Source organism: Phlebotomus papatasi, chromosome 2 (genome assembly GCF_024763615.1).
Source record: "Phlebotomus papatasi isolate M1 chromosome 2, Ppap_2.1, whole genome shotgun sequence".
In the NCBI taxonomy this organism is placed as follows: Eukaryota; Metazoa; Arthropoda; class Insecta; order Diptera; family Psychodidae; genus Phlebotomus; species Phlebotomus papatasi.
This window is the reverse complement of record NC_077223.1, coordinates 67,628,126-67,654,609: the sequence shown is the minus strand read 5'-3', so window position 1 is coordinate 67,654,609 and position 26,484 is coordinate 67,628,126. Positions and strand designations below refer to the sequence as shown.

At 34.2% G+C, this 26,484-nt stretch overlaps 2 protein-coding genes across 2 annotated transcripts in view; one reads left to right on the top strand and one right to left on the bottom strand.

The window, feature by feature from the left end:
* LOC129803948 (inverted formin-2) overlaps positions 1-14,737 on the top strand; it is a 30,249-nt gene extending 15,512 nt beyond the window's left edge. Inside the window, exons 2-8 of the mRNA XM_055850843.1 lie at positions 8,143-8,355; positions 8,418-9,727; positions 9,791-10,141; positions 10,201-10,580; positions 10,642-11,199; positions 11,563-11,703; positions 11,766-14,737. Of these exons, the coding sequence (XP_055706818.1) occupies positions 8,155-8,355; positions 8,418-9,727; positions 9,791-10,141; positions 10,201-10,580; positions 10,642-11,199; positions 11,563-11,703; positions 11,766-13,111 (4,287 nt within the window). The 5' untranslated portion in view covers positions 8,143-8,154 and the 3' untranslated portion in view covers positions 13,112-14,737. The remainder of the gene's footprint in view (positions 1-8,142; positions 8,356-8,417; positions 9,728-9,790; positions 10,142-10,200; positions 10,581-10,641; positions 11,200-11,562; positions 11,704-11,765) is intronic.
* LOC129803955 (transmembrane protein 120 homolog) lies at positions 14,643-26,436 on the bottom strand. Its single transcript, XM_055850851.1, has 7 exons — positions 26,151-26,436; positions 25,966-26,084; positions 19,996-20,131; positions 19,567-19,924; positions 19,397-19,491; positions 19,054-19,335; positions 14,643-14,876 (listed from the first exon to the last, which is right to left on the bottom strand). Exons 1-7 carry the CDS (start codon positions 26,262-26,264, stop codon positions 14,811-14,813), a joined length of 1,170 nt encoding a protein of 389 aa, XP_055706826.1. The 5' UTR covers positions 26,265-26,436; the 3' UTR covers positions 14,643-14,810.
* Between the last annotated feature and the right edge of the window lie 48 nt (positions 26,437-26,484).

Genomic DNA, 26,484 nt, shown 5'->3' with positions numbered 1-26,484 from the left:
AATGTTGTTTTTTAATTAAAAGTTCTCAATATGAATGGATTTATCTGGAGTACAAAGAATCTGATATTGCGATTGTGATATAGATAATATTTAATTAGAAATTTAGTACTGCATATATTTTTTGAGGAAACGTCTGTTTTTCCATGTCCTTATTAAAAGTTCCCATTGAAGCAGTGCCTGAATCAGGCTGTTTTGTCCTATTGTCTGTATATTATGAGGTGAAAATTCTGGGGAAACGGTGTGTTGTACAAGATAATTAGTATTGTTCCTAGCTAAAATTTTCAGTATAATCAAGTAATTGCCAAATTTAATAAACAATTATTGCTTTTACGTAGTTACTTGCGTAAATTGAAACTCAGATAGGTGATATTTAATGAGGCATATCATTATATGGTTAAACTACCCCATCTTAGTTTGTAATTATCAATAATTGATAATACGCAAACTAATATTTAACAGAAATACGTCTCAGGAAAAATAAAAGAAAATTCACATCATTCGAAGGAATGAACGTTCGAAAGGGGAGTACTTACCTCTCCCTAGAGCTTTTTGTCAATGCAAAAAAATTGATTTGAATAAAAAAGCTGTTATGTAGCTTTCAGACTAGATGTTTTAGCCCAGTTTCCGAAGGTTTAAAAATTCTAAATAAAAGCAATTTTACTAATTTTTCAATATCTTATGATATAATCCTTTATATTCAATGCTAAACTATAATTTCCTAAAAAATCTTGCCTAATAAAAATTAAGAAATTAATTAATCTGAATATCATCATCCAAATACCTTTCGTTTGCACTATAGACGATTAAAACTGATCCATTAATATCAAAGCTAGACTAGGACAACTTAAACGCCAAAAACTTTATAAAAGTCTAAAAAATATCGTATTTTCTCTATTTTTTTTAATTTCTCCGAACTCAAAGAGAGAGCACTTAAATAATCCTTTTTTTTTCAACTTGTGGCACGGCTACAGGCCAAACAGTAAGAGATATCGACTTCTGGTATTCGACAACCCCCCATAAGTCAACATTATCTAGGATAGTCTTTTTCGCTCTTGTTTTTAATATAATAAAAGAAATTATTTAATTCAATCTCCTATGAATTGAAAGTTACAACTTTTAGACTATATTTCCGGAAATGTTTATTTAAAAATTCAACCGTTTGAACCTAATTTTTGGAGGTGTAACTCAGAGTAGATTCATCTGAAATCAAAAAACCAAATATTTTCTGTTAGCAGCAAATGAGTTAAATTCTGAATGATGGATTGTTAAAAAAATCAATTTGGATTTTTATGGAAATTTTTATTCAAAAATAGGGTAAATTAAGCTAATTCAAAACCTGTTCCAAATGGAAACTTTTTGCTACTCAAAATGGAAACATAATTTTTTCCCATGATAAACAGTATTAAATTTTTATTTATATATTTTTTATATTTCTGTTTCATTGTTTAGTTAATTTTGCTCCAAATGACGCGAAAATCAATTCATATTCACAAATTTTAATTTATAAATTTCTCAAAAAAATTAAAAGTGTACTTTTTCACCATCGAATTTTTCATCAATCAACCATGATTTTTAATGAGAAACACAATAGGGTGATTGTTCTATATTCGTTAGCAAAATTTTGTGAAATTAAGTGTTAATCTTTATTGTTAACGGTAGGTGAAATTTTCAAGTGAAATAATTACGTATTTCGTAGTGTCTGCAAATGCTTCAATAGGAAACACCAGAAATATGATTTTTTTTAGAGATTTTCTTATTGTCTCAAATGGAAAAGGAGAAAAAACCAGGAATAAGAACAAATCGTAAACTCAAGAGCAACTTAACAAGATTTTGGAAGCCTTTAGTCGCGGTTTCACTTACAGTGTTTGTCTCCAATTAGAAAATTTCCCTTTTCTCCATTTGGATTAATTTGTTTTCAATAGCAGCATTTTGCACTAATGTATTTTTCTTGTATTTAAGAAGTTTTCAAATTATATTTAAAGAATTTTAACTTTAATACTTTTTAGGTGTAAAAATATATCAACATTTTTCAATGTTAATTTTACATCTTTTTAAGGATAAAATTAACATGAAAAAGGGTAAATTTAACCCCTAATACACCTAAAAAGCATAATATTTACAATTTACACCGATTTCGGATCAATACTGCAGGGTAAAATAAACATTTCCGAAATGTTATTTTAAGTTTTTCGGATTTCTCTCAGTGTAGAAGAGTTAAGGAGCAAATTTATGTAATTTTCTTCAGAAAAAAATGAGCTTAATGTATTGAATCTTCTGTGAAAGTTAAAGCGTCTGGAAATGGTTTTGAATTAGGACATTTACCCTACCGTGATACATTTTTTTGTATAAAAACCTTCCAAAAATGCAAATTAAATTTTTTCAAAAATCTTTCGTTCAAGGACTAACTCATCTGATAACAGGAAATAATTTTTTTTAAATTTCAGATGAATCTGCTCTGAGTAATCTTGTCCACTCTTTCGCATTACCAAATTTCCTAAAACTTCTTCAATCATTGTTCTTCATTCTGTACGTTAAAGGTAAACCAATTAAGATGTGAGAACTCCCTCTGCTATTTCATGGGCTCTTACCCATCAATTAGAACAATTAGCATGAATAATGATCCAATTTTCTGGGTGTGTGCCTAAAAAATTACCTTTCTGGTAAAATTTTTTCCCATAGTGGCAATATATTGGGACAAGTCGAGGCGAGCGTGATAAGTGTTATGTTAAAGTGAGTCAAAAGATGATAAATCAACTGACATGAAAATTGAGGACGAAGGCATATTGAAGACATTGCCATTGTAGGCACAAGTTTGAAAAGCGCAAAAATTGAGTGCTTTTCTCTCTCTCCACCTGGAGAGTTAGTGATACATCCAACACCAAACAGAGGTAAAAAGCACAATGTCACATCATTTTCTTGCACGTGAAAAGTGTTTGACACTGAAATTGTGGCATAATCGTGGATTTCTCAAGGTCATTCGCGGATGTTTGTGAAATTTATTGAGAGGGAGATATTGTAGAGCATATTTTTTTTTTTTTTTTGAATGGAAAAATAGTCTCTTCTATTGCTAACATTGCTAATGTATTTTCCCTCCTAATTTGCATGACTAATTTAATGGTAGAAAAACATCGAGATAAAGAAGGTGAATTTTAGGCTAATATTTGGATTTTATTGAGGTGTTTTTCTTTAGCATAGTATATCTGGATTTGAGGTAAATATGGGTTGAAATAGTGTTCTTTATATGCTTTTGGGAAATTGCTTTTTTTTTTTACAATCAAGCTATGAGAGACTCTTCTAAAGTTCGATAAGATAGCACGGTTATAGACAAATTTTGCGTCTTCAGATAATCGTTTGATGGTTCTGTTTTTTATTTGGGTGGCCCCCAGTAAAACACTAAAAAACCGTGTAGTAGAGTCTTCTTTTTTTTTGTTGGCCGAAATCAATTAATTTTTTGGGACTATTCTGCCAGAAAAAAAAGCACACACCATTCTCGAAGTATTGACACTATATAAGAGAGCTTCTCTGCCAGCCACAATAATATAAAATAATTAAATTTTTCAATATCGCGCGACAAACGTTTCAAGTTGTTTGCAATTTAAAAAGCTGCCGGTTGACCTCACATTACCCAAATTGGTAATGCTTTCACGGTTTATGTTAAGTCTGTGAGTTCCAATTATGATTAAATTTTGCCTTTTTCTCTCACTCGCACTCTTGCATCCCCCCAGGTTTGCTATGAAAATTAATCTTGCAGGCGCCTTAAAGGTCTTCCACACCACATCATAATATACCCAAATCCTTCAACCACAATGAGAACTCATTTCTCTGGACACTTTTCACATGGGAAGCTCTTTATGCATCTAAAAAACGACCAAAATAAAAATCAAACAAGCACGATTTCCAAACAGTTTTTCAGGGAATCAATCGTGACTCAATAAGCTTAAGAAATTATCTATTCAATTTTTGTATTTAAATTAGCTGAGATGTCTCTGTTCTTTGAAAGACACTCATTGATTGAGAATTATTTGGGATTAAGTGCCACTGGGCATCAGAAGAGGGGACCAATTAGCATATTGAGTGTCCAGAAATATCCACAAATTCAGTATAAATTCAATAATTCAATTGAAATAGAAATTTGCATAATTGTTGAACTGCCAGAAAACAAATAATCTCACAAGTTCGTTGTCTCTTCCTTCAAGAGAAGTATACTGCCAATATTGACACCTTTCACGTGTAAAATACAATTATCAGCCAATTGGAAAATTTGTAAATATTTCATGAATTTCATTCTAAAATTAGAGACATTACGGTATCGACACGGTATAATAGAACATTTACTATTTAAAAAAAAAAGCTAAAAAATGTTAAACTGATTTCAAGACCGATTTCGCGTGATGAGAGGAAAAAATATAGAACGATTAAATAATTGGATTTTAATATATTTAAAACAGATGATCGTGATCGAACGTTTCCATGAGATCATCAATATTTGAAATGTTTTCATTTATAATGAGATCTATAGAATGAAATCAATAGCATTTTGCACATTTTAATAACGTCAATTAGTTATTAAAAAAAATAGTTGTTTGCATAACCATCATGATTTATGATCAAGGTTCTAAATAATATAACTAATGATTAAAAATAAATTCCATGAACAACAGATGCACAAAATAGTGAAATAGTTTTTGCAAAATTAATTTAGATTTTCCTTAAATATGTTTATCTAATATTGCATGGGCATATCTCAAGCCTTTGGTATGCTTTGGGTCCTTTGGGTGGTAAAACATCTTCAATCTTTTTTTTTATCCCTTTTCTTGATTTAGAAAGCATTAAAAATATTCATTTATTAAAAGAAAATAAAAAAAAAATACTTTAAATTTTTTGATATTGTTTATATATTCTTTTTCCAATTCTGCGTTTAACTCTTTCGCGTCATTAGGGTCATATATGACCCGGGGAAAAAACAATTTTTTTTGACTATTTACATTAATTGAAATCTATCGGTTTGTGCACGAAATCATAATAGAAGGATGTAACATTCTTGGTTAATTTTCTCAAGACTCCAGATATTCAGGAAAAGAAAATATTTGAGATCAAAAATCACTAATTTCGAACTTTGTAAAATGACTTTTCTTTTTCAATTTTTTTTATATTAATTTATTTTTTTCAGCAAAAAGTTCTTTAAAACACAAAATAGAATATCCAAAGATTGTATATTGGATATTTTGATATAATAAACTACTCTCAATTTTCCAGAAAAGCGTGTAGAATTTTCCGGGTCATATATGACCCTATTGTCGGCAAGGGTAACAGTGTTTTCGTCCCAAACCTATAGCGAAATGTAGTTGGGACATTGTTTTTCTTTGTGAAATGCAGGTGGGACGTCTTGCTCCTGGACATTTCACCTTATATCTGATGAATTATAACATATTTTGCAATATTTTAGAGTATTCTGCAAGCGTCTCATATTGTGCAATTGTATTGTGTGTGAATAAATATGTGGATAAGTTTATTTTTGCCAAATAACACTCAAAATATTGTGACAGTGACTGTTCAAGGGATTACCAGGAAGATTCCTTAAACACCAGGAGTACAATGTTCATCAAGACAATCCAGTTTGCCATGGTTTTGGCCAAATTAGTAACTTCAAGCAAAAAAAACTCTTAAAATGCCCGTGATATAGATTTTGAAAATGGTATGTACACTTCCCTTGAGGACAATAGGGTCATATATGACCCGGGGTTTTTCCGAGTTTTCCCGCAATGGATTTTTTTTTCCTCTCTGAACTATTATATTTGATCATAAAGCATTAGGAAAAACTCAATTTTACATAAATTCATCTGCTGAATAAAAGTGGGACGCGAAAGAGTTAAGGGTAGGGGAATGTTGGCATGGTTCGCACAGAGTGAACCTCCAAACAACGCAAATTTTCTCTTTGTGTGCAAAGAGCTAGTTCGTAATTTTTTAGCCATAAGATACATAATTATTAAGCTCATGAGACGAGATGAGAAATGGTAAGTCAGCTCTTTCTGAACAAAGAGAAAATTCGCATCGTTTGCAGGTTCACTCTGTGCGAACCATGCCTACATTCCCCTAATGGTTCATATTCTAATCTTTCCCTAACGTTTTCAGTATATATTTTTGATTTTTTTGATATTTCATTTTAACTTCCTTATTGTGAAATTTGTTATATTTCATTTTAAAGGATTAACGAAGTCACTTTTCAAAATTGAAGATTTTTATTTTAAAATGTGAATATTTTATGCCCTTATAAGGACGAATAGAACACCAACTATTTCAAAAACAAAAAAAAACGATTTTTTTTACTATATTTCACAGGGTATACATTTACTTGATAGTCAAAAAATCCTTTTGTCTTCGGGACACTATAGTGTCTTACTCGTACTGAAAAGTTCTTTAAAAAATTTAGAAATGCAATTTAAAGAACTTTTGATCTACTAAAAGATTTATAAATATTAAGAGATCATTGAATCGTTTTTGAACCTATTTTTAATAGGTAATAATAATAACAATTCAAAAATAAATCTTTAAAGTTCAGAAATCTAAAAATCTAGAAAAAAGTTCAGATTTTTAGATTAGTTATTTGGAAAAATAATTATGACACTGATCATTTCAATTTTGTAGTAAATCTTTAAGCGTTAAATATTTCAATCGGCCTTTAGCCTTTTAAAAACGTGTAGGTCACCGGTGTCCCAAAACAAAAAACATTTTTTTTGACTATAATTCAGAGGGACAAATTAACTTGATAATCAAAAAATTGTTTTTGGGAGACCGGTGACTCACTCGTTCTTAAAAGGTTAAAGACCGATTGATTTTTTCAAAAAAACCAACGTGAAAATGTGAACTTTCTTTTCGGGATTTTGAGATTACTAAACTTTAAAAATTTACTTTTTTTTAAAAATAGGTTCAAAAACGATTTAATGATCGCTTACTATTTAAAAATGTTTTAGCACATGAAAAGTTCTTTAATTTGCTAGAAGGGACCGGAATTCGTCAGGGGAATGAAGTCACTCTTGGAAAAACGACAATCCTTTCCAAAGCTTTCGACTCGGTCTCCAAGCCTTCATCAGTGGTCGAATCAATTAGGAACTTTTAGAGTTTTGGCTCTCAATCTGTCTAGGGAAGGTACAGGGCATAACAGAGGATGTGGGGGCACTCTACTAACAAAAACAATTCAATTTTTCTTTTAAAAATTTGGCACAAATTTAAAATTTTTTCAACTTCTGCTATGGCAACTTCTTTGTTCACACTGGTCAAGAGTCCAGAGGTTGATCAGCAGTTTCCTCTTTTTAGATTCTAAAATCTACTACACTGGTCAAGGGACTCTTGACTATAATATCTTCCAGCTGTAATAAACTCATTTTCATGATCATTTCCGGTATTTTTTACTTAGAACACTAAATAATGGTTAAGCAAAATACGGCGCCATTTAAAAAAAAATATATCAAAAACGGATTTTAGTCCCATGGGTCCAACAAAACTATACGGAACATCACGGCGTAGACCAAAAATTAATCAAATTTTACCTTTTCATTAATGTTCCTTCTTTAAAACTTGTTATATATAAGATTCATCGCAATTTTTAATATAGTCAAAACAATGGATCTACTGACTAAAAATAGTTATTATATTACAAACTATTTATGTTATTTTCATTCAATTTTTGAGAAAACTGTCACAAATTTATCACTCCAATGGTATTTCTGAATTGTTTGCTCAATTTTAAGACCAAGATTTCATGTATCGACGACTCAGAATATAAGTCGAACAACTCGATTTTTTACAAAAATCGTTTTATTCGCTTTTTGTATACTTCTTTATATCCTCTACCTTCCGTTGAAAGAAAATCATTTTCAAAGTTACAGAGATTTTAAATCGCATCAAAAATCCTATACTCTGCATGTAAAATTTCAGCTTCACATCGCTCTCCTGTAAAATTTACTTACTGCGAGTTGTTCGATTCTTATTCTGAGCGGTCGATATGTAAGATTTTGAACTTACCTTAGATCTTAATATATTTAGAATCATGGTCTTAGAATATGGTCAATAATTGTAATTTTCACTACTACAAATTATAATGAAAATACCAATCAAATACTTATATATTGTTTCTCAATTTAGTAACCACCTGCAATGAAAACAACCGTAGCGATGGATCCTCGAACGGGACTCGACTACATTGTGGACAACAAGGACTACGTTCAGAAGTTGGGAAGCGCTTTAGATACAGACAATGTCACTGTTAAGAAGCAAGTCTTTGAACTCTTATCAGCTCTCTGTGCCTACAGTACTGAGGGGTACAACCGTGCGTTGGAAACGCTTGAGCACTTTATGGTGAGTCATTGGGTATTCTCTACAAATCCTAGAAACACTAAATACTTATCCGTCTTTTGCAGAATCTCAAAAAAGAGCGCTACCGCTTCAGGATCATTGTCCGAGAACTCGAAAGTGCCACACTAGCTGAGTACCAGATGTCCCTGCTAGCCTTCATAAACTGCTTAATAATCTCAGCCCCAACTCTTCAGAGACGAATAAAGGTTCGCAATGAATTTATAGGGCTCAATCTTCTGTCAGTGCTCAACAATTTGAGACCACTGGCAAAGAATCTTCCTGACATCAAAGTCCAATTGGACGTTTTCGATGAACAACGTGAGAGTGACGAAGCCCAGAATCTTCAGGATCCAGATGGGATTAATCTAAATTCCCACCTCGATGTTTTCTATGCAATCCTACGACAAGTTTCTGATACACCACAGGGGATACCGTTTCTGTCGATCCTTCAGCATTTGCTGCGGATCGACCCTAAGGAAGCTGTTAGTGATCTAATTTGGGATACCGCTGAGACCCTAGTTCATCGAGCAACACTCCTGGAGAATCATGAAGATTCGGTTAGGCTACTGAGAGCCCCAAGTGTCCAGAAAATCGTCTGCCCACATTGTCGAACAGATATTGGGGCTACAAGGAAACAATCAATAGCCCAAGGTTCTCTTCCATCGCCCCCACCTCCCCCTCCACCCGCAGTGGGCCTACCACCGCCACCGCCCCCTCCAGCCATGACTGAAGTCAAACCTATGGGAATCCCTCCACCACCACCACCCATGGCTGCTACCCTAAAAGCCCCTGTACAAACCGCTCAGGTGCCCCAGCCCAAAACCCCAGAACCACCCTCGACAGAACCGCAGCAGTTGCTACCACAGCAAGAAACCCCAGTTCCACGAAGTAAAATGAAAACCATCAACTGGAACAAAATCCCATCCAATAGGATCCTAGGCAAACACAATATCTGGTCCTCTCTGGCGTCCGCGCACAGCACTAAGGATCAGACTAAAACACTGGATTTTGAGGAGATTGAAGATCTCTTCTGCCAGCAAATGACACCAAATCCCCAAGCATCGCCAAAGCTAGGCCGGGACAAGACAGATACCCTCGAGCGGAAGAAGAAAGAAAATTCTGAGATTAGTCTATTAGATGGAAAGAGAAGCCTGAACGTCAATATCTTCCTTAAGCAATTCCGTAGCTCAAATGAAAATATCATCAGTCTAATCAGAAATGGGGAACATGAAGATGTGGGTGCCGAAAGACTCAGGGGACTACTGAAGATCCTACCAGAAGTAGATGAATTAGATATGCTCAAATCTTTTGACGGGGACAAGTCCAGATTAGGTAATGCCGAAAAATTCCTAATGGAGTTACTCAACCTGTCTAAGTAAGTGATCCTAAGTTCCTAGTTAGTAAAGGCCTCCAATGAATACAAAATCAATATTTTCAGTTACAAACTTCGTATCGAATGTATGCTTCTGAAAGAGGAGTTTGCAGCCAATGTTGGATACCTAGAACCAGCCATAAGAGCCATGTTGTATGCAGGGGATGACCTTATGACCAATAAGTCCCTGCAAGAAGTCCTGTATATGGTCTTAGTTATGGGAAACTTTCTCAATTTTGGCGGGTATGCAGGAAATGCAGCTGGTGTCAAGCTATCTTCTCTTCAGAAGCTAACCGACATCCGTGCCAATAAACCAGGAATGAACCTAATTCATTATGTAGCACTTCAGGCTGAGAAAACCAATCCGAAACTCCTGGATTTCCCTTCAGAACTGACAACCCTGGAAAATGCTGCAAAGTATGAAACCTCAGAGTTAAGATAATATAAGAAGTACCTAACGGTTAAAATCATTTCAGGACCAGCGTTGAGCAACTCAACAACGAACTCTATACCCTAGCAGGAAGGATTGAGAAGATCAAAAAGAATATTGATTCGCCGAATACGGATGTAGACATTAAAAAGCAAATGGTGGAATTCCTGAAGATATCCGAACAGGAAGTTCACATTCTCGAACGGTATATGCTAGATCTGGAGAAGACGCGGATCAAACTAGCAGACTTCTTCGTTGAGGAAGTGAAGAGTTTCAAACTTGAAGAGTGCTTCAAAATCCTCCAAAACTTTAGGGAAAAATTCCGTCAGGCTGTTGTTGACAACGAGAGAAGAAGAATCCAGGAACAACAAGCTAACTTCCGAAGGAAACAGCGAGAGGATCAACTAGCCATGAAACGAAGGAATTGTAAGGCTTTCCTATTTAGATTCTAGGATCTTTTTGCTATATCTATCCCTTCTTTTTCAAGTGACACCGGACCTTTCCCTGGGACTCGACAGTCAAATCCTCGATCCGAATCTTCTGACAGGAAGTCCGGCTCTACAGCGTCGTCGAATAGGATCATTTACGAACAACAACGACCTTGCGTCTCCTAAGGATCCTGGACCCTCACCCGAAGGCACACTGAGACGTAGAAAGAGTCGAAATCTCAACGAAGACGAGAGCCTAATGGACTTCCTTCGATCATCAGGACACGACAACTTTTCGCGCGAACGAAAGACATCCTACGGGAGTCTCGATCGTTCGTGGGCCCGTCGAGCAAGAGCAGAGAATGGGATTAAAAAACGTCCAGATCTCTTCCATGTGGACTTTACAGCTGATCGGGAGAGAGCAAATTCACCCTCATCTCCTCTTCAACCAAATCCCATTCCCATTCCGACCATTGAAAAGGACACACCTGCTGAGGAAGTTAAGCCAAGAATTTCGAAAGAATGGCATGAAAAGATCCAAACATGGCTTCAACACAATGAACCAGACAGCAGGAAGAAACGCCTTTCTCAGAGGAAGTCCTATGAAGAGGATTCAGGTAATTCATTCGAGTGGTAACTGACATTATGTAGAATTTTAAAGACTCAGGGAGATCACCTCCTTCCGGGTGCGTCAGTGGTGTTTCTCTTTTCAGGGACACGAAAAACACAGGAGATTCTTTGCCAGAGCTTTCGGCGCTGCAGTGCGCCTTCTTGACCACAGTTTGACTACTAAGAAAGGCGCACTGCAGCGCCGAAAGCTCTGGCAAAGATTCCTGTGGGTTTTTCGTGTCCCTGAAAAGAGAAACACCACTGACGCACCCGGAAGGAGGTGATCCTCCTGAGTCTTTAAGATTCAGGTAATTTTTTGTAAGGGGTCCCCTTAGGAACATTATAACGATAATTTTATTTATTATTTGTAGAAAATGAACGAAAACTTGATCCTCTTCCGGAAGAGAAGGTATCCCAGAACGAAGTGACACCTAGAAGAACTCCTATGAAGTGGAAACCTTCCAATACCATCGAAATAACCGACGTGGTTGGCACGATTGAGGCCATACAAGGTAGGATTTATATTCCTTGATCTCAGTGTGTACCTGATTAATCCGTATGAGTTCATTTGCAGAATCTCAACCAAAACCACGAGAACCGAGAATTACGAGTCCCGACAACTCCCCTCGAAAGTCACTCATATCGACTCTAGGTCAGCGAGATCCTGGTCAGAAGTCTCCTCCAATCTTGACGTCTGATTTGAGGAAAAAGGATGACATTGATGCAGACAACATAGAAACACCACCAACGCCCAGAAAGAGTCTCCTGGGAACTGGAGACAACTTCAACGATGCCGAATTTTTGGGTACTGGACAGTTTGACAGGTTCTCATCAGCACGCAAGACCAGGAGATTTAAGAGATCTAACTTTAACATGGCGAACAATGCAGAAGACGTCCCAGCTGCTGAGGAAGTTCCTAAAACGCAGATATATGTGGAATCTTCGAAACCTGTGTCGTTGGAGAAGAAACAGTTCACGTTGGAGGACAAGGAGGCCCGGCTGAAAAGGTGGCAGGAGCGCTTGAAGAGTCTCGATGAGTCCGAGACTGCTCTGAAAAACCCAAGACGCTTCCAGATTGGCGAGAAGGCTGGTGAGGGTGTTCGCAGTGCGACAAAAACTTCCACTTGTGAATTCAACGATGAGGGATTTGAGGAATCACAGAGCCTAGTGTCAGATACCCTATCTCAGGGCAAGGAGACGAGTTCGGGTAATGAGAATACAGATCCCCAGGTGAATTTGAGGGAGAAACCAAGTGGAATAATAAGTGAGCAGAGTGTGGATGGGCCTAAGAGAATCAGTGATTTAATGCCAAAACGAACCTATTCAATGCGAAATAGTCCATCAGCACCATCAATTTCCGCCACAAAACCCGTATTCAGGAGGAATTCCCTGAGAAAGAATGACTCCAAGTCATCAGTTACCAGTCTATCGAGTCGCAATGTTGAAAGAAGTGGCTCCAGGGGCAGTCTGAGATCATCAAGATCATCCCTAAATAGCGGAGTTTCTACCAGTACGGTTAAGAGACTTCCAGCAAAACCCCCTCCATCGAGATTCTCCAGTACACCACTCCAAGAGAAGAAACCTCTTCAGAGTGCCTCACTTCGACTGTCCGGGAGTTCTTCTCGGGTCCCGGCCAGTCGTAGTAGTTCCAGCACCTCCAGCATTGGCAGCACATCCCTTCGCGTAAAGCCCCAAACGACCGGCTACGCAAAAAATTCCCCCTCAACAGACAATCTAGCCAATGGGACCACTTTCCGGACCCTGTCCGGATCAAAGTTACCAAATACCCAGGGCATCAGCGTGGCCAGTCGCCGAAACAATTTTATGCGCCCCACAGCGGCCTCCACCACCAAAGCCCAAACACAACCACCACCCGTTGGTGGTCAGAGCGCCCTCCTCAGGAGTCGCCTGAGGAAGTGAGTCAAAGATCAACTCCCCACACGCAGAATCCCCACAATCCCACTCAGAGGTTAAAAATTTGTCAAAATAACCTTAATTTCAGGGTTTTTACAAATGTTTTGTTAAAAGGACAATTTTATAATTTGAAATATCATAACAATTTGTTATTAAAAATCCCGTTTATTCCCTAAAAACGTCTCGTTAAAAAATTGAAAAGCGTTTTCAAAAGTTTACGATGTAAAAAATTTGTAAAACTTTGTTATTATTACAAACTTCTTCGTTTAAAATACAAAATTTCATAAGGAAAGTTTGTTTCACAAAAGTTTTGTTGCAAAAAACTTCTAAAGTCTTTCATTTAAAAAAATACTTTTGAAAAATTGTTATAAATTTAGAAGATTTTGTTAAACTTTGTTAATATTACAAATTGTTTTGTTGAAATACAAAATTTGACTTTCGAAGTATTTCGGAATGCTTTTAATCAGAAATTTTTGCAAAATCTCGTTTTCTAGGTGTGATTCCATCATAATCACACTTATTTTTTTTATTTGGACCTCTAAAATATTATTGTCTTTTTGAGATAAATTTTTTAACAAGTGTTTTGTTAAAATAACAAAACAAATTCCGAAAAAAATGTCATTTGAAAATAATTTTATTTTGTAAAATCCTTGTTCTGAAATATTGTAAAGTGGTTTGTAAATAACGTAAAACGTTAGTTAAATTTTGTTAATTTTGCAAATTTGTTTGTTAAATCAAAAATAGCTATTAAATTATTGTGAAATCATTTTAAGACAAATTTGTACAAAAGACGTTTTTCTTTGAAAGCACAATATAAAGCTTAATACCTCTATTTTTAAGGAAGAATTCTTACAAAAGTTTTGCTAAAATAACAAATTTTACAATTTAAATGCCAAAAGCATTTGTTTTTTAATTATTTATTTATTTTTTTCCAAGAACATCATTAATAAAAAAACATTTGTAAACGCTCTTTAAGATGCCGAAGAACGTAAGAAATTTACAAAACTTAGTAAATTTTACTAATTTCTTAATTGATTTAGCAAACTTTCCCAAAAAAATCCAAATGGTAGAGTATTTCTCTACAGATATTTTTTTTTATCAAATTAGCAACCCTAAAATACAGGATTTTGACAAATTCCTTTTACCTCTGAGCTAGAGTGAAAAGAAAACGTGACGGAAGATTAGTTAGAAAATTCTTGAGACTGCGCTGAAGCGAGAGAGAGAGCAACGTGTAGGAAAAGCAAAAAAAGAACTTATATGACAAAATATAACAAATTTACACAATAAATCAAGAAAATAAAAAAATTAATATATATAAAAAAGTGACACTAACTCAGCTAATACAGCAAAAAAAGACCTATAAAATTCTCCCTAATATCTATTATGTTCAAATCCTTCCCCTTAAAATCTAATTTAAAAAAAAAAGAAAATACACCTTAACAAGTCTTTCTAAAAAATAAAAAAAAATCCCCGAAAGAACCTCTCTCAAATAAATTAATTAATTAATTTGTGTGTGTTTTTTTTTACATTCCTGATATTTGTACTTTGAAAAGTTATGTATTCTTCTTGTTTTTTTTTATATCTCCTTTTTCCATTTCAAATACAAACAAAACAAAAAAAACTTGAAGAAAATATTGTTTTACTTTACCACCAATGCACTTTCTCATGATTTTCTGCAATTCCCTGTCCCCATTTGAAATTTAGCCTAATCACTCTTCTTCTCACTGGAATCACCTGGTGATGACTTTTGCGACGCTTTCCTCTTGTCACCCTGAAAATAAAAATGCGAGCCAAGAGGAAGATAATAAGTAAAAGAACAGTGCTAAACATTTTGTGGCTTATTAATAGACTATGAAAATTATTTGGAGTAACCAGAGTTGAAATGTGATATATCGCGCCATCCATTCAATAGCAGTCCATCGAATAAGACTCAAGACAAAAATTATGTTGGAATCATGAAAAAAGGGGTGGCAAAACGTCCCAGGCTTTGCGAAATGCTCGAAATCGTGACGTAGATGCTATACCTCAAAAGTACTTTCGCATCACTTACGGTTTACCGGTACTCAACCGATTTGAATCGAATTATAAATCACTCAATAGATTCCACAAAATGTAATAAAAATTATGTTTAAACAAAAGTTACTTTTCGGTAAATAACCGGTTCATTACCGGTTCACAACCGATTTATAAATCACTCAAAATATTTCCCAAAATACACCTCAGGAGTAATTTAATTGAATTTCGTAGAAAAATTATTTATCGGTTGTGAACCGGTTCATTACCGATTCAAAACCGTTTGGAACCGGTTCAGTTTTATAGGAAATTTCCAACGACCCCAAACATGATCCCATTTGCTTGATATATGCGCACTCTATTGTCTTTTTAACCTTTGACCTTGAAAAATCGTTATTAGGAATAATTCAACGGTATTTTCGTCTAAGGACGAAATATTCGGCTGGATAATCTCTAAAACATATCCAAAAAATGAAAAAAATCACACGACGCGTTTTCGAGCAATCCCAAGAAAACATGGTTTTGGAGGGGAAGGGGAGGGGTGGGGGAAAATGAGGGGCATGTTAACGATCCTTGGGTCGACTTATGGGGGGTCCCCCGAAGGTCTCAAGTCTCTATCTCTAACCGTTTGGCTTCTAGAGCTGATGAAAGCCGGATGGACAGACGGACAGACGGACAAACAGAGTGATGACATTTCTCAGAAATCGTCTGAAACGTGAAGATTTGTTGACAAAAGTGGTCTCCGGGGGGTGGAAGATGGAAATTTTGGGGGGGGGGGGAGGGGAATCGAGGGATTATATATACTGCTCTCTCCGTAGAGTTCGAGCAGTAAAAATCTCAGCTAAAACCAAAGAAATCATCAGAAATTTATAACTAGAGCGAAGCAGAAGAATAAAATAAAACTACGATTATTCATGCTTTTTGTAGAGGCTCTACGCGGTAGTGGTAGAGCTATTTTTTTTTAGAGACAAAACTGTAAGTGATGACTACTTTAGATTTTTATAAGAGTTTATTAATTTATTTTGACAAAAGTTGTTAAAATCGATGAAATCAAATCAACTACAAACTTTATCTTGAGGAAATATATATATATCATATATCATATTAATATCATAAAGGAGAGCTTTTAGACGGAAAAATATTTTACAAATTCGATAATCTTGACTTTGGGCATACAGTAGAGTTCCTCAAATTTGAACGACGGTTGAATTCGAAATGTAAAATTTGAGGTTATGCGAAGAAAGTTTTGCGAAGAGTCAGAATTAGAACCATTTTTCTCTTGTGTTTCCTCAATACTGTCGTATTATATTAACTTCCGCAACAAATTCCATTTGTATCACAATAAATTACATTTATATTTTCTCTAAAGTTATTTTTCTTAATTTAGAGAAAGCGCATTTCACATAAATTCCGTTATGTTTTTGAAAATATTGTTCAAATTTGAGGAGTGGGAAATGTCATCTATACCCTCCAAATGTTCAAATTTGAGGAACTCTACTGTATTGGCATTTGTCTCCTTTTCGTTCTTTTGGGGACGAGAGTACCCAAGAGTTTTCCCTTTTCCAGAGACGGAGAAAATTCTTTCTCTGCAAAAGCATCATATTTGCCCACTAGAGTTACAAAAAAGTGAATTTTAGTAAAATTGGCTCGCTGTATATGTTACGGTTCCGAAAGACTTAAACATTAAAAAATGGTTAAGAATACTTTCAAAATATCGTGATGAATTCTCGAGTTTTACACATTAGCAAATTGTTAAACAAATCAGTAAAAAATGTGCAGTAAATTTTCATATTAAGTTCACTGGTCATTAAAAAAAATACCAGTAGAATTTACAAAAAAAAGGACCAGAAAAACTTTTTGTTACTAAACAAAACCCTAATTTAATTTTTGTTACTGACCGAATCTTATTTTTTTTTAGTAATTTTTAAATACAGACATGTCAATTTTAATTGAAACGAATTTTAATTTTTATTGATTACTTTGGAAATTTTTATGGCTTTGGTATACTTTTCAGATCAGGAAAATTATGCACTCTTCTTATGAACATAACAATGTTTCAATTTACATTGATTGATAAAGAGTAGAATAGACATACGCAAACACTTTGTGAATAAGAGAAGTGTATAAGAGAAGAGTTTTCATTGATCTTTATTGATTTTTACTTTTTAATGGTGCGATTTGACTTTTTACTGTCAAAATTTTGTTTTTTGCTGCTCGAATTATTTCAGTATTCGCGAAAAAATCGCGGAAACCCCATAACCGAGGCTTTTGTTACCAAAAATGAAAAACAAATTTTCTGTATTATCCAGGACTTTCGGTCTCTATGTGGATCTTCTTCAGTGGTTGATTAGAATATGTGTTTTTGGTTTCTTAACGTTCGTTATTTTTTGGCATTGGAAAATCATCACTAGCAATGGGGAATCAGTGGCGCAATAGGCAAGAGCGTCGGCTCTTAGACGGATAAATTCCCCGGCTTGACTCACAGTTGTGAGTTCGAGTCCTGCCCGGTGCAAAGATCTGAATGTCTGATTTAGACAATTTTCAAGTATAATAATAATATAATATAATGCACCGCCTGCGCCCAACAAATACGGGAGCATGGAAAAAGTATTCACATCACCAGAAGGCGCTCCTGGGCAGTCTACAATGAATTTCGCAGATTCTTCCAACACGGGATATGACAGTGTAAAATACCTTGTAATACAAAATATCTCGATACGATTAGTAATAATCAGTTGGAAAAGTTTTAACTTTTCTCTATACTTTTGTCAATTTGTTTTGTACAACTGAACTCTGATGTGACCAGGGGGGTGACATTAGCTCTGAAAAATGCGACCAGTATTAGTGTAATTTTTTTCCTGTTTTCGTACACATTTTACGAAATATCTCCAAAACTACGTAGGTTGCTAATTTGGGGTTTTCGGTTGCCTTTTCATTATTAAATTGGCTTTTATTTTGTATTAGTATTATTTGCTAATTCATTCTACAATGACAGAAAACAGCCAATAAACTCAAAAAAATGTTCGGCACGCTAGAAACATATGGGAAACATAGGAAACGTCATGCCCCTGGATGTGACTTTATTAGACGCTGATTCACCGCTTGGCCGCTGAATCATTTCTATTATCGATTTTTCAAGGTCAATAGTTAAAAAGGCTGTAAAGAGCGTAGTTCTCAAGCAATTGGTATCATGCTTGTGGTCCTTAGCAAGGTCTTGAAATTTTTCACAATTCTAAACAGATTCCAATCGATTATAAATCGGCAATGTAACGTTTTATAACACTGAGAAAAAACTGGGGTGCGATTAACTTTTTTTCCTCATAACTTTAACACTTTTTAGGTGTAAAAATATATCAACGTTTTTTAATGTTAATTTTACACATTTTTAAGAGTAAAATTAACATGAAAAAGGGTAAATTTAACCCCCAATACACCTAAAAAGGGTAATATTTACACCGATTTCGGATCAATACTGCAGGGTAAAATAAACATTTCCGGAATGTTATTGTGACTTTTTCGGATTTCTCTCAGTGTAGAGAGCATATTTTCTAACCGAGTGGTATCATGCTCGTGGTCTTTGAAAAGGTCTCGAAATTTGTTACGATTTTAAACCAGTTCTGTACCGATAATGCAACGATTAATAAACCGATAAGTAATTTTTATCTAAACACAAATTATTTCTTACCTATTTTGGGTTATCTTTTGCGCGATTCTGGAAGATTTTTTATTGTAAATGCTGTAGAAAATTTGTTTAAAATGATCCTCTTGAAATAATTAATCGTAAAAGAAAAAAGAATTGTTTAGCCAAGATATTATTCTTGGACCACTATTGAATGGCATGTGCGAAAATCAGAAATATCACATTAATGAGACTTTTGTAGCATTTGAAAAGAAATCCCCTGAAAATTTAGTATAATCATTAAGAATTTACTAACCTTTATTTGATCTCTAATCTTGAGTGCCCAGGATAAGCTCTTGAGCCTGTATCGTTCCTTGGCACGTTCCCTCATCTTCTGCGGCACCACGAGCATCGTAGTTGTAGTGTTGCCAATGAAGAGAATCAAAAACAAGAAACTCATCATGGGAATCTGCCATGTGGCGTCGGGATGGAGGGAGAGTTTGTAGAGGACCCAAGCATTGTAAGCTTGGAAAATGTAGCCGATGAAGAGGAAAGGTAAGAGAAAACCAATTCCCTTCCACATCCACGTGTGGAAACCCTGAAAAAACAATCTCTCGTTTCAGAAGACAGAACAAAAAGTTTCTAAAAGAATTTATTACCTCAATTGTAATGTCCATATTGTGCCTTTCTCCGAGGGCTTTGAGCCTATAGAGAACACCCTTTTGATATCGAAATTGTAAGTATTGAACCATACCTGAAAAAAAAAATTGTAAAAGGATTTTGGAGAAATGAAAATTCTGCGTAAAGGTCAAAAAGGTCAAACACTTACTTATGTAGGCGTTGAAGTACATGAATTGACTACGGAAAAGTTGCCAGGGTTCTCCTTGTGGCCATACCAGCAAAACACCCGCAGAAACAGTTGATATAAAATGATGTGTCCTCCACCATCCTTTAATCCTTGAGCCATTGACCTTAAGAATAGACTCCCGGATCGTCAGAGTGCAATAATACCAAACCAAAAGAAACATAAAGGCCAATTCTAGGGCTCTGTAGTTCACAACAAGATTGAGAAGAGCCATAGACAGTCCAATTACATTGAGAATCAATTTAAATTTTTCATAGTCATCCTTATATCGTACTTTGTCGTTTCTATTGAGAATCGACACATTCACATTACCCAAAATGATCTGGAACGGGGAAGAAAGAAAAAAATGAGGGAAAGTGTTTTTGGAAGAAGGCATATTTGATTTTAACTCACTTTCAAATACAACCCATTTTCCTTCGGTAGAGTCTGTTCAATTTCATGCAATTGAGCCTTTCTCTTCATCATCCCCTTCTCAATCTCAGCCGATACCTCTTGATACTCTGGTGCTACTGGATTTTGCTTTGAGAGCCTAATGAAAATAATTATGCATGAGGGGGTATTCAATTTCAGAAACAAAGAACTTTACATTGAAACATGTTTCTAGGGAAATCATGAAACATGTGTTTCATATTTCAAGCATTTTTTCAAAATTTGAAGCTTAACTCTTTCGCGTCTTTAGGGTAATGTCATGACTCGGGGAAAAAAGTTTTTTTGGGTATTTACATTAATTGAAATCTATCTGTTCGTGCACGACATCATAATAGAAGGATGTAAGATTCTTGGCTCATTTTCTCAAGACTCCAGTTAGATTTCAATTAATGTAAATAGCCAAAAAGAAACTTTTTTCCCCGGGTCATATATGACCCTAAAGACGCGAAAGAGTTAAAGGCTTCTGCACATTTAGGTTAGGAGTGATTTTCGTCAAAAAATGCAATTTTGACAGAATTTTGACGAGTCTATATTTTCTAGAGTTTGCAATTATTACTTCTTAATTTATGAAATACACCGGAAAATAGATTAATTAGGGTAAATATTCTAATTCAAAACCATTTCCAGACGCTTTAACTTTGACAGAAAATTCAACACATTAAGTTCATATTTTTCTGAAGAGTATTACATAAATTTGCTCCTTGACTCTTCTAGAATGTTACTGTTTAGTGAAAATTCTTTAGATATAATTTTAAAACTTCTTAAATACAAGAAAAATACGCGAGCGTAAAATGCTTCTATTGGAAACAAATTAATCCAAATGGAGACAAGGAAAAATTTCTAATTGGAGACACAGTGTAAATGAAACCGCGACGAAAGGCTTCCAAAATCTTGTTGAGTTGCTTTTGAGTGTAGAATTTGTTCTTATTCCTGGTCTTTTCTCTTTTCCATCTAAAACAATAACAAAATCTCTCCAAAAAAAATCATATTTCAAGGATTTCCTATTGAAGCATTTGCAGACACTTCAGAAAAACCCTTTTTGTTCACGAAATTCGTAATTATTTCATTTGAAAACTTTACGTAAACGTTAGCAACAAAGATTAGCACTTAATTTAACTAAAATTAGCCTGAAATATGACATAAATGTTAAACAAAACGAATAAACAACAGTTACCTCATTGTGTTTCTCATTGGAAAGCATGGTCGATCGATGAAAAATTCGATGGTGAAAAGGTACACTTTAAATTTTTTCTGAGAAATTAACAAATTAAAATTTGTGAATATGAAAGGATTTTCGCTTTATTTGGAGAAAAATTAACTAAATAATGAAACTGTGGTATAGAAAATATACGAATATAATAATTTAGTACTCTATTTATTGTGAAAACAATAACGTTTCCATTTGGGGTAGCGAAAAATTTCCATTTGGAGCAGGTTTTGAATTAGCTTCATTTATCCTACACTGAGTTTTCTATTATGATAGAAGAACGCAATAAGTACAATATGAGAGAATACTAAAAACTGCTATAAGATTCTTCTCTATTTGCTCTGCAAATAGAAGAATTTTTTGTCCTTCAGTGGCACTTGAACCTTTTTAATTTATAAAAAAAGAAGAATACAAAGAATGTGAGGCATTCTTTGAGAAGATGCTGTAAAACAATTCCTATTTTTCTTGATTCTGCACTCCTAATCACTATATCACAGCACAATTTTACCTTAAAATATTAGCACAATACAGCAAATCTACTCTTATTAAATGAATTTGTGTGAAAAATGCTTTGCAATCCAAATGTGTTGCACGCAAAATGTCAACAACTTCCCCTGATTTCCCATCATTTCCCCTTAATTTCGACTTGGATCTATTGACGACTTATAGCATGCTCATAACATTCTTAAGAATTTACAAATAAGCGTAAAATTCAGTCGAGACGAAGTTTGCATGCATTTCTTCATACCGATTGGATATTAATATAGGAAAAGCAGACACGTTCAGCAGATTATTTACACAAGGACAATATGGATTTTCATGTCTCTGCAGTGGCAATAATGATGAAATAATAAATTGCTAAACCTGACAAATTACATTAAAAAATAATATAATTACATAAAATGGATGACATTACATAAAATATGTATAAAAGCGAAAAAAATGTTGTGATTCTTTTAATTATTCTGATTATGGTCTTATAACTGGTTCATTTTCGTTTATAATATTAAATTTAGAGTATTGTATAAGCATTCTCTCAGAAGATATATAGGTGTTTTGTAAGATTGTCTCAAAGAACTCTTCAGTTTCCTTTCACAGCAATGCTTATAGAGTCAGTTAAGCCTCTTAATGGTGCGCCACTTTTCTATATAAAGGTCTCAACGACTATTTTAGGTAGTCTATAAGCGTTATTTAAGCAAATCGTTCTTTGAGACTGTCTTATAAGCCGTGATTCGGGAATTCTATAAGACTATATTGAGAAAAAACTGTTTCTTGGGCCTACACTACTTTTGTCACTATTTTTGTCAAAAATGCCTTTTTTGAAAGAAACTGCCAGTATTGTACGGGGAAATGTCAAAATTCCGTCAAAAAAATAATTCTCGACGAAAATTATTCCCAGTAGAGACCTCTAAGGCAAAAAAGAGAACTTAGCGCGATGCTTGATTAATAAGCAAACCAGTCGCTAATTTGATAATTTTTTTATCTACGACTCTGTTGCACCACCTGTTTCTCCTTTGTTTGTAACATCTGATTGTATCTTATGCACTTATCCTATGCATGTTAAAAAAAAAAACAAAAACAATACATTCTTTATATAGTCCCAAATTGTTGTACTCCGACAGGGGCATGAACTGTATCATAAATTAAAAAAAAAAAAAATCTGGGACAAGTGAAAAAGTTCTGACTTCTGATTCTGACACGATTTTCCTCTACTAATAAAGCAACAAATGGAAGATAAAAGCTTAAAAAAAACTAAAAGGAAAAGGGTAATTGCTTATCCCTTCTGTTTAATCTAAGTTTCCTTTTCAATTTTAAAAATCCATCTAACAATCTCTACTGAAAATTCTGTTGAGGTTCCAAATAAGATCTAGCATGAGATTTTAAATGCAATCCTAAGTGGTGACTTTTAGAAATTATGAATTATGACATGGAGATAAAATTTAACATCTTATCTAACAAAATGCAAAGTGAATGTTTTTACGTTGCTCTGGGTTCATATTAATTAGCAGATGTCTATCTTGTCCTTTTATAATGACCAATTACTTTTTTGTTCTATTCAACAATGTGCGTTTTTTACAATTTGATTAACGAAAACATAATCGTTAGTTTGTTTTAGTTGATTTTTTTATTTGTATATTTTTTTTGTAGTGATCATTATTGACAAACAAGACAAGTCAAAAAAAATTTCTTACATAACTTGACATTGTATGGGCTATCTCAACGATCTAAAAATATTATATAGAGCCTAATTTTCTATTTCCGGAAATAGACTAAAAAAGTAAGGTTAGAATCTGATGTTCCTTGAAATAAAAAACTGGATTTTACACATGGAGAGCAATTTTCAACAAAAAATGATTCGTCAAAACGAATTTTTTTGACGAAAATTGCTCCCAATTTGTGCAGGCCTTATTATAACCTCAATTATATTACAAAATCATGATATTTATTTTCCATTTGTAGATATATTTGTGAAAATAAAAGATAATATTCGAAGCTAAATATTTTATTGAAGGGTATGCTCAGCGTTATGGTCTTTTATTAACTTTTCAACCAAAGAAAAAATTGTTCGCACTAAAAAAAAACAAAATGGTTGTGAAAACGCTTTAAAAATCCAGTAGTATAACAGGATATTTATTACACTTGGCGAAAATTTTGACGAAAATTCTCACAATTATTTGAATTATTGAAAAAATTATGGCAGTTTTGAATTCGCTTGCATTGTTACGGAGAATCATTGGATATTCATCAGCATCGCTAAAGTGTAATTTACGATTAAGCAGAATTACCGTAAAGCTCGTGCTTCAAACAAATCTAATGGCCTCTACACACTAAGAGAAATTTCTTTAAAAAATGCTTTTTTAAAGAAAATTTCCCCTATCCTTGTAGGCAGAAACGTCAGATTTTTTTTTTAAAAAAAAGGCAATTTTTGACGAAAATTGCTTCTAGTGTGTAGACACCATAAAGGCCCTTACACCTTGGAAGCAATTTTCGTCAAAAATGGTTCTTTTGAATGAAAATATCGACACTGTTGGAAACGTCAAAATTCTGTCAAAAATGCAATTTTTGACGAAAATTTGTTCCCATTGTGAAGAGTCCATAAGTCAATTATTGATCGTTTGGACAAATAAAGCATGAAGCCTTAACCCATTCCTTACCATGGTATTATACATCATACGTCAATTGAGTGAATTTAGATAATTTATTCCTGGGCAATTGATATTCGAATTTCTGCCGGGAATGGATTTTTAGTCACTTTATTTCTTCGGTTACTTGGAAAAAATAGCCCGACAGAGATGGGAATACATTTTGTTGTTCTTCTTTCGCTTCGCTTGAAGTCATGTAAAAATTTTGCTCAAAATGGCGGATAGAAAATTTGACATGCCATCGAATTTGTTAAAATTGGCCTACATCCTCTTTTCTGATTTGAATTCTGGTTTCCAATTTGTTTTCTTGGATAGTTACTCTATATCTATCTAAATCAATAGAGTTTGTAATGAATTATTGTACAGAATTTAAATTCAGTGACTGTTAAGACGTGTGTTTGACAGCGGCACCCCGCGCCCCACAATAGATAAAAAATTTTCTTTTCAAAAAAATCATCTATTATATAATCTGTAAGAAACTAATTTCAAAATATGAACATTCTATCTCAAGTATTTCTAGTACATTGACGGAATGGGTTAAATTTATTTATGTTGGTAGGGTTGGTTAGTAGAAAATTTTTAGTAGATTTTAGTAGAAAATATGATAAAATGATGATAAATAAATTATTTGGGAACACATTAGGAGGTAAACGAAATTAGACTTTAAAACCCAAAATAAATTGCTAAGCTTTTGAGAAATTATTATTAACAGAAGGACTTTTTAATTCTAGTTTTCGAAATCGTTCAGAATTCAGAAATCGTTCTATATCAAAAAACTTGCTCTTTTCAAGAAAGTTTTTGTATTTTTAGCATTTTTTACAAATTCAAAGAGTTCTTCTCGTTTGTTTTATCTGCTACCTGAACGCATAAAATGCCCTTAAATTTGTTTTAACCCTTTAACGATGAGACACTTTTTACATACTGAAAATCAACAATAAAAATAAAACTGAGAAACATAATCAATGATAAGTCTTACATCTAACCTTGGAAAGTCCAACAGAGTCTGATTTGGTGTATTTTGTGCTTTATGAACGATAGGGACTAAAATAGCCCAAAAATTTAAGTAATTTTTCTGACAATACCAATGAATAATATTTTTCGCTTTAATGAAAAATATTACGTATGAGTATTGTAGTTTTTATTGCCAAAAGGTTTTTTCTTAAAAAAAAATTGGAAGTATAAAAAATAAATAAAATCAATTATGAATTTGAGAATTTAAAAATTCGCCATTTTTGAACTTAAATATTTACTACATATCAAATAGCTAGAGACTTGCAAAAAATATTCTAGATTCCTTCAACCTTCTTCTTTACAATTATGTACAGACATTAGAAAGAAATAACTTCAGGTAGTCAGAAAAAATTATTTTCTTTATGGGACACCGGTGTTCCAATCGTCCTTAAAGGGTTAAAGACAATAGTCCCGCAACAGTGGTTCAATGTACATTAAATCTTGGAATAAGATGCCTCGCGGAGTAGTTACGTGAACAACTTATCGGACAATTTTACGCGTGTGTTATTGTCATTAATCAATTCTCTGGGTGATTTTCTGATAAAGCAGGGACTTCAAAGGTTGCTTACTTACTTCTTCATGTTGATAGTGATCTGGTTCATCCTGTAACGCTGGTGTTTGATGTCCTTCTGGCATTTCTGCTGCAAGCCCTCGAGGCCCTCCAGGAGTTCCAAGTAGTTCTGATTGACGGTCTATGGAGAAAATGCAGCTGATTGATAGGAGGGAAATCTAGGGATTTGACCTGGATGTGCATTTACCTCTAGATCTTTGTATTCCGTGGCCAATTCTTCCCACTCCTTGCGTATGCTGTCCATCTTTGAGCTTTCACACGCCTCGTGTTTGTTGCTATTTTCACTAACTGGAATGCTCATACAGTAGCCAGTTTTGCACTGATCGTCGTCCCACTTGACGTCCGTCACGCTCAATCACTTTAACATGTGCAATTTCTGATAAAAACCACTGATAACGAGGGTTTTTTCTTTCCCCGCGGGCTGCAAATCCTCCACGGAAAACACCACACCACCGTGAAGTTGTTACAATTTCTTGACAGCTGCATACTTCGATTTGAAATGACCGTTACGAAAGGGGAAA